Below are 8,663 nucleotides of genomic sequence, written 5' to 3'. Positions count from 1 at the left end.
CTGATATTGCAACGGAAGGAATCCGTTGCAAAAAGCTGAAATTCCGTTGCAAAAGGCAAATAGTGATGGAATTTGCAACGACCCATTTTCGTCCCAGAAAACCTTGTTGCGGGAGCATTACCCGGAGTAATTCACTACAGCAGACTTCGAGGACGAATTCTAAGTTAAGTGGGGGAGAATTGGCGCAATGACACGTCGAGTAGAAGCGGGGCAGGACACGTCATTTAATGAGGGACTTGACGAGTCGGAAAGGGGGGCTCGACGAGTAGGAGCTAGCAGAGGAAACCCTAAATTTCAGGGTTTTTGCACCCCATATATTGGACCATTAGCGCCCCCACTGTCCTCTATCACCCCTTGAGAGCCACAAACCCTAATTTTCGTGAGTGTGGGCTTGGAGAGTGTTTTGGAGCTTTGGGAAGTGATGTTTGTGAAGGAAACTTGTAGATCAAGAGGCTAGCATCAAGGATTTCGTGTGGATCCAGAGTCTACTTCAGCTTGGGCACGTTTTGGAGGTAACAAGTTGTTACCTTGACCTCTTTTCTTCTAGAATCTTTCATATGTGAAGATTAGGGCTTCTTTAGCTATTCATGAAGGGGTTATGGTATGGGAGCTACATCTGAAGTTGAAACTTTAGATCTGAACCTCTTTTGAGCCCTAAGTTCATAAAGTTCCTAATAGGGTCATGAAGGAACCCTTGTTTATGAGTAAAGTCCCATTTCAAGCTTAGATGTGGAATTTGAGGCATGCAAATACGTAAAGGTAGCAACTTTATGTTGCTAATACACTCTAGGGACCTAGATCTACTGATTGGAACCAAGGGATAGCTCAGAATCGCGTGATCATGAGAATATGTGTATGGACTCGGCGAGTCTGGGAGATGACTCGGCGAGTCGGGTAGGGTTTTGTCCAAATTGTTCCCGCATGGACTTGGAGAGATCTGTGAGATGACCCGACGAGTCAGTTTGAGTTCCAAGCACTAGATCGCTTATCGACTCGGCGAGTCTGCTAATAGACTCGGCGATTCGAGTCGAGAAATTCTGGAATCAGTAGGGACTCGAGGCAAAGAAAGTCATATTCAGCGAATAGGTCAACATGGACTGTTGACCATTGACCAGTGACTTGACTTTGACTATGGGGTGTCTTGTACCCCCCGAGGGCATTTGGTAATTTGGGTAATTATTGAGAGGACCACTTATGGGTACAGGAAAGGTGGTTGGAGTTATATCTGGAGGTGTGGCCAGTATCATTCTGAGTTGCTAGCAGGGTGAGTTATCCTCACTATATCAATAGGGTCTAAGGCATCAAGGTTGGCCCTTTAGTTGTTATCTTGGTTATGGTATGCTATATGTGGTTATGATCTGTTAGATCGGTATCAGGATAGATAATATGTTATTATGCTTTTATGATCCGTAAGGATTGGTATGTTAGTGACATGCTAGGTCGGTGCTCGGGTTATGAGGTATTGCTAGGAGTGATGATCAGTGAGATAATTATGTTTGATATCTGTACATTCCAGTATATGTTAGTTATGCGCACATGATTAATTGATTGATGGTTGGGTTGAGGCGGTCCTGCTTTATACTGAAGGTCAACATACCATACGAGCGATCCGGAGAGACTGTAGGCCCGCGTGGCGGTCCAGTCATGCCGAAGGCTCAGGATAGACCCAGATAGACTGTAGGCCCTACATGGCGGTCCAGTTAGGTCGAAGGCCCAGTATGCATGTTGTTGATTATCTGTTACTGATATAGTTTTATCAGTATGGTTTTGGTATTTTGGGGGTAGTTCACTAAGTCATCGGGCTTACAGTTTCAGTTTATTGTTTCAGGTACTTTAGGAGATCATGGCAAGGCGAAGGTGTGACTGTACCGCTCCACATCCTTATGATTTTGTTATTGGGACACTCTGATGAATAATATTTTTAAAACATCTTGTAAAACACTATTTGGTTTTATGGTTGAAAAAGTTTAAATTTGGCTTAAAATTTTTCGATGTTACATACAAATGGAGATCACAATTTTCTTGAATCAACAAAATCAATGTGAGTTAGTACTGAAGTCAAATACGTCGTGAATTAATAGGACCATTAATCGAGATAAGAAATGAATATTAATTCAATGAGGCGAAGAGAATCAAGATGTAAGAACGAATGAAAGTATCTAATTAATCAAAAGGTATGAAACTTGGACTCCATTAAACGGATGTATGAATAATAAACTATCATATACTATGGGCTCAAAATCGGAATTAATTTGGGCTTAAATCGATTTGAATGAACAGTAACAAAATTAAAGAGATTTTAATTTTGGCTTTGGGCTTATGAGTTTATCTATTGAAAAATTTTATTGGATCATAATAATTGGATTGAAACAAATTTGATCAAAGTAATCAAAATGATCAAAAATCAATAACATAAGCACAATTTAAAGAGATTCTGAGAGATTAAGAGCGACTCACCATAGATCGTTCAAATTGTGTTGAGTGTTGCCAAGTCGAGAACCGTTTCTTCAAAAATCACTTCAATCTTCAAAGACCCATTCTGATACTAATTGCAATGAATTATGAGCATTTGATTTGACATGCGGAATTATAAAGAACACATTGAACATGGTGATATTGGTGTCTAAGAGATGTATTTGATTATGAAAGGTGTTACAAAAAAGTATAAGTTACATGTAGACAAATAAATAGTTCACACTAACATTCTCAATGTTACATCTCTCAAGCACACTCTAATTGTGGAACGCAACCCATTATTTATTGAGGTGCTAAAAACTCTCTCTCTCTCTCTCTCTCTCATGTCACAAGGCTCCAATCTTAGATGTCCAAGTGGGTCTTCTCAAACCAAACTTTCACTAATCATCTAAGACCAAAGGGAGTGGGTGCGGCCTGGACCGCACTCCCCTTGTCACATAGGCACAAACACCTCCCTCTGGGTGCGGTAAAGAGTGCATTGCACCCTTCCAAGGGAGCACTTCTTTAAACAACTTTCCAACAATGTGATTGGTTCCTTTTTCTTCCTTCCTTCTGATTGGTCACTTTTATTTATAAAAAAATAAAAATAATACTCAAGTGCGGCACCACTAATTGGGTGTGGTATGCAACCACACTTTTGTGGTAACGGGTGAAATGGCACCTACATGTCATTGCGGTTTTATGAGGGAGTGCGACACCACTCCCTGCAGCCTAATAGAAAACTTTCTATCCAACACCCTTGATAGGAGTGTCATGCAACTACTTTTCATGCTTCTTTCTTTTGAGCAACATAGCCCATCTTTTGAAAGAATTTCCATAAAATCGTTCCACTGCAACCATCCGGGAAATTTGCAACATAAAAGTTGGTTGTATTCCGTCCATATCCTTTTTGTTGCCTCTTCTAGAAGTCTTCCCTAGTGTTTTCTTCTTTCTATAATCTATCTCTCCATCTTTTATTATTATTATTTATTTTTGACCGACATTCCTTAACTTTTAAGTAAAAATAAGAATTAATAATATTATTTAGATTTTAAGTTTAAAAGTGAAAAATCGTAGAGCATAACAAATAAATAAAAATAGAAATAAAATATAAATTTGGTTTGGGATAAGGTTTAATCACATCAAAACTTTGTCACTACTCACCTGGGATAGAAATAAATACAAGAGGTGACATTAGAAATTCTATTTGCCACTTCGGGCGTGTTTGGCACGGAGCTTTTGGAAGCGTTTGAGAGCTTCTAGCTTTTAGCTTTTGACAAAACGTTCTAGTTTAAACAAAAAGCTTCGTTTGGCAGTACGAGCGTTTAGCTTTTAGTTTTAACAAAACGCTCCGATTCTAAAAGCTACTTCATGTAGCTTTTAACAAAACGCTCCGGAGCGTTTGAAATCAATTTCCATAATTACCCTTAAAAATATATTTATATATATTTTTTTTATTTTTAATCAATTGTCCTTTTATGTAATTTTATATATTTCAAAAGCTTCCAGCTATTTTTGCAAAACATTCATTTAACAAATAAAAGTTACAGCTTCCTGCTACCAGCTACCAGCTACATGCTACCAGCTACCCACTACCAGCTAACCGCTATCCGCTTCCAGCTAACAACTAATTTTGTCAAACACGCCCTTCCATTTGTGGGGCCCAACCACACGCACTCATGTCTACACAAATTTGGGGTAGTTTCACCGTGCATGTGGAATTGTGGATTGTGGATCTGTGGTCAGAGAACTACTACGTGTTACACTCTACACTATACTAGTATTATTCAATCGAGAAAGAAAAAAAAAAGGAAGTGGGGTTGATGACTTGATGAGTTGATTCTATATATCTAAAAGATCTCTCATCTTCTTCATCAAATCATTTTTTCCTTCTCCGATCCTGGATAAAACGTTTTTCATATGTTCATCGTCATATTTCTTGGTATACATCCGATACAAAAACAAGTGTGGATTTGAATTCAAAATTTTAATTCGAGTCATACCAGATAAACTTCAATCCCTTGAGTAAACTTAATTTGTCGAGTATTTGCAGATCAAAATCCATGGAGAAAATCAGTTCAAAAAGGTATATATATATATATATATATATATATATATATATATATATATATATATATATATATATATATATATATATATACTCATCGAAATACTTCTTAATACTTGCACTTAAAATAAAGGGAAGTTTGATAGTATTTGTTTGTTTGTTATTTGTTATGATTTCAGAGTTGCAGTTGTCACCGGAGGAAACAAAGGTATTGGACTTGAGATTTGCCGTCAATTGGCCTCAAACGGCGTTACGGTCGTAGTAACTGCTAGAAACGAGAATCGAGGCATTGAAGCTATCGAAAATCTCAAAGTCTCTGGCCATGACGATGTCGTTTTTCATCAACTTGACGTGAAAGATCCGATGAGTGTTGGTCGGTTGGCCAAATTCGTCGAATCTCAATTCAAAAAACTCGATATCTTGGTGAGAGATAACAAACCATATCTTCTTCTGTTGTCATCTATGAGTTTATCATAACAAATTTCATTAAAATTCCAAAATTGTGTTAATTTAGGTCAACAACGCAGCTGAAAGTGGAATAATCGTGCAGTATGACGAATTTAGGGCCTTCAAAGATGGAGCAGGATATGTAAGTCATATTGATCGATCATTAATTTGTATTGTGTTGATTTTACTACAAATAAAACTAGCGTACGTACGTAATATTTGATTTGTATGATTTGGTTAGGAACAAGTGTTTGACGAAAATGCACCTCTCTTAACTGGGATTTTGGAACAACCTTACGATTTGGGAGAAGATTGTATGAGAACAAATTATTATGGAACTAAAGGAGTAACCGAAGCGTTTCTTCCACTTCTGCATCTCTCTAATTCACCAAGAATAGTCAACGTTTCTTCCAATTATGGAGAACTACATGTAAGCATTAATTTACAACTACTCTAAGATAAAGAAAGGGGAAAATGACTTTTCAGGGTAATTAACTTTTGCGTTTGTACTCATTTGGTCCCTTTTCTTTTTTTTGTATTCAATATACCATCGAACTTGTTGTCGGTGTTTACCATAGCCCTTTTGACCGGCTTTTGACCTGTGATAGCCGGTCAAAGGGCTATGGTAAACACCAACAACAAGTTCGATGGTATATTGAATACAAAAAAAAGAAAAGGGACCAAATGAGAACAAACGCAACAGTTGGTTACCCTCCTGATTCATTTTCCCTTTACTCATTTACAACAAATCCCACATCATCTCCTACTGATATTAATAACTTTTATGAGATTCATTCTTGCTTCTCTTCAAAACATAACCTACGAAAGGACATTATTCATACATGTACAACTTTGTAATGCACTTGAATATTTATTAGGGGAATCTTGACTAAGCAGGCGCATTTCATGACTACATTTACATTTCAATCAAATGATTTATCGTATCATGGATTCTAGACAAGTCTACAAACGAGTGGAATCATAAGTGCTATGATTTCTGAGTTTACTTAGCTTTAAGATCGAACTCATGGGATAAGATGCAACATCAATATGTACAATATTATGGTGTATTGTACATATTGATGTTGTATCTTATCCCATGAGTTCGATCTTAAAGCTAAGTAAACTCAGAAATCATAGCACTTATGATTCCACTCGTTTGTAGACTTGTCTAGAATCCATGATACGATAAATCATTTGATTGAAATGTAAATGTAGTCATGAAATGCGCCTGCTTAGTCAAGATTCCCCTAATAAATATTCAAGTGCATTACAAAGTTGTACATGTATGAATAATGTCCTTTCGTAGGTTATGTTTTGAAGAGAAGCAAGAATGAATCTCATAAAAGTTATTAATATCAGTAGGAGATGATGTGGGATTTGTTGTAAATGAGTAAAGGGAAAATGAATCAGGAGGGTAACCAACTGTTGCGTTTGTTCTCATTTGGTCCCTTTTCTTTTTTTTGTATTCAATATACCATCGAACTTGTTGTTGGTGTTTACCATAGCCCTTTGACCGGCTATCACAGGTCAAAAGCCGGTCAAAAGGGCTATGGTAAACACCAACAACAAGTTCGATGGTATATTGAATACAAAAAAAAGAAAAGGGACCAAATGAGTACAAACGCAAAAGTTAATTACCCTCAATAGTCATTTTCCCATAAAGAAAGTATCTAATAATAATAGAAATAATGAAAATTACCACTTTTAGATAAAATTTCAAATTATGGAGTGCTACATGTAAGCATTCACAGCTACTATTTAAGAGTTCATTTGTTTTATATTTCTTCACACCCTTGTTAGTCTCCTATAAATACATAATAAAAACCGAATACTAATTTTAATCATTTCTATCATTAAAATTACTACTTGAAATCTCTATATGGAGCCCAATATTTAATATGTTTTGTCACAAAAAAAAAAGTTACTAAAGGGTTTGTAGACTAGCGGTATCAGGTGGTGCCCTTCCTCTTTGAGGTAAGGGTTCAAGTCCTATTGTGGACATAGGTGGAATAGGTGTTGGATTTGCTGATTAAAAAAAAAAAGGTAAAACAATTTATTTTTAATTTTATAAAAATGAGACTGATGTTATCATGTGTTTGGTTTTATTAAAATATTTGTTTTTTATTTTATGATTCTAAATAAAATATATATATTAGATTAATAAATAAAACAGTAAAACTTATTTATACATCTTTCAAAAGCTCATAGATAGTAGATAGTGAAAAATATTTTTATGAGTAAATGTTTATATGTTCGTGATATATGACATAACCAATGTTGATGTTGCACTAATATGGACCTCAAAAAGAGGTCTTTTTTTTAAATGTTCTAATTGACTAATTTTTTCAAAGTATATAATTTTCTAACAAAAAAATTGAAAATGTTATGCTATAAATTAGATATAGATTGTTTATAGTGTATTACAAAAACTGAATTAAAATATACTATTGCACTGAAATGAAATGGATCTTGTTAAGAAGGTATAATACACAAATTAATGGAAGTATGTATTGTTACTTTTTGTATTCGGCCTTAAAATGAACATAATACAATTTATTTTTCTGTACTTTTTTAGTGGATACACAATGAGAAGGTGAAAGCAGAGTTTCAAGATATTGACACTCTTAATGAAGATAGGATTGATGAGATCATTGAATGGTTTTTGAGGGACTTGAAAGACAATAAGTTGTCGGAAAACGGTTGGCCTTTGACGGTTGCTGCGTATAAAGTGTCAAAAGCTGCAATTAATGGTTACACAAGGATTTTGGCAAGAAAGTTTGGTAATATTCTTGTGAATTGTGTTCATCCAGGTTATGTGATAACTGATATCACATCTCATACGGGGCACTTGACCCCAGAAGAAGGTGCTAGAGCTCCGGTCATGGTTGCTTTGTTGTCGGATGATGGTCCTTCTGGAGTCTATTTCAATCAAATGAATATATCCTCATTTTGATAACATGAAATGTTTCTAAGAAGTTGATGAAATTTGGTGTTTTCTTTGAATAAATCTAGAAATAATATGAATGTCTGGGTTTTAAATGTTGCAATCTATAACTATATTCAACTCTAATGTTGGGTATAACAAGTATTTGTGTTTGGTATATTTTATTTTAATTTAATTTTACAAATCCATTTTGTCGGTAATTAATTTGGGTTTTTGGTATGCTTTTAGTTTATTTCTATTTCAAAAAATAAAGTTCAATATACTTTTTCAATTAGGTCACGAAGTTCACAATTTTCTTGTAAATTAACCAACCAATTTGTTTCAAGTGTTTCATATTTCTTTACTTTTTTACTATGCAAAAAAACTGATGTAACTTCTATATTCTATCATTCGTTGGTAAATATTTGATTTAAATTGAACTCGTATGTAGATCTTTACTCATTTTACCTAATTTTTTTCTTCTTTTCTTCTTTCAGAACATCACTTTTTTGTGCAATAATTTTCCATTGTTGTCAAGTGGTTCATCATCCGATAGTGGTGTAACTAACGCAATGAAGGTTGTCCATAGTCATATCTCCTAGAAGAAACCATCATTGTCTTGCTTACACCACTCTGGGATCATGAGATAATGAACCACTTGATTGATCTTGAGAAGACATTGCACACAATCGTGATGTTCTGGAAGAAGTATTTTTTAGGGAAAGTGAGTATATATTTATATAATGATTTAATTTGACTAAAATGTTT

At 35.2% G+C, this 8,663-nt stretch overlaps 1 protein-coding gene across 1 annotated transcript; it reads left to right on the top strand.

Moving 5' to 3' along the window:
* The first annotated feature begins 3,899 nt into the window (after window positions 1-3,899).
* On the top strand, window positions 3,900-8,116 carry LOC111920874 (salutaridine reductase). Its single transcript, XM_052770006.1, has 5 exons — window positions 3,900-4,540; window positions 4,702-4,945; window positions 5,037-5,111; window positions 5,211-5,399; window positions 7,548-8,116. Exons 1-5 carry the CDS (start codon window positions 4,518-4,520, stop codon window positions 7,923-7,925), a joined length of 909 nt encoding a protein of 302 aa, XP_052625966.1. The 5' UTR covers window positions 3,900-4,517; the 3' UTR covers window positions 7,926-8,116.
* Window positions 8,117-8,663: the final 547 nt, after the last annotated feature.

Source organism: Lactuca sativa, chromosome 3 (genome assembly GCF_002870075.4).
Source record: "Lactuca sativa cultivar Salinas chromosome 3, Lsat_Salinas_v11, whole genome shotgun sequence".
Taxonomy (NCBI): domain Eukaryota; kingdom Viridiplantae; phylum Streptophyta; class Magnoliopsida; order Asterales; family Asteraceae; genus Lactuca; species Lactuca sativa.
The sequence above is the reverse complement of the archived record's forward strand: the minus strand, read 5'-3'. Positions and strand labels throughout refer to the sequence as shown.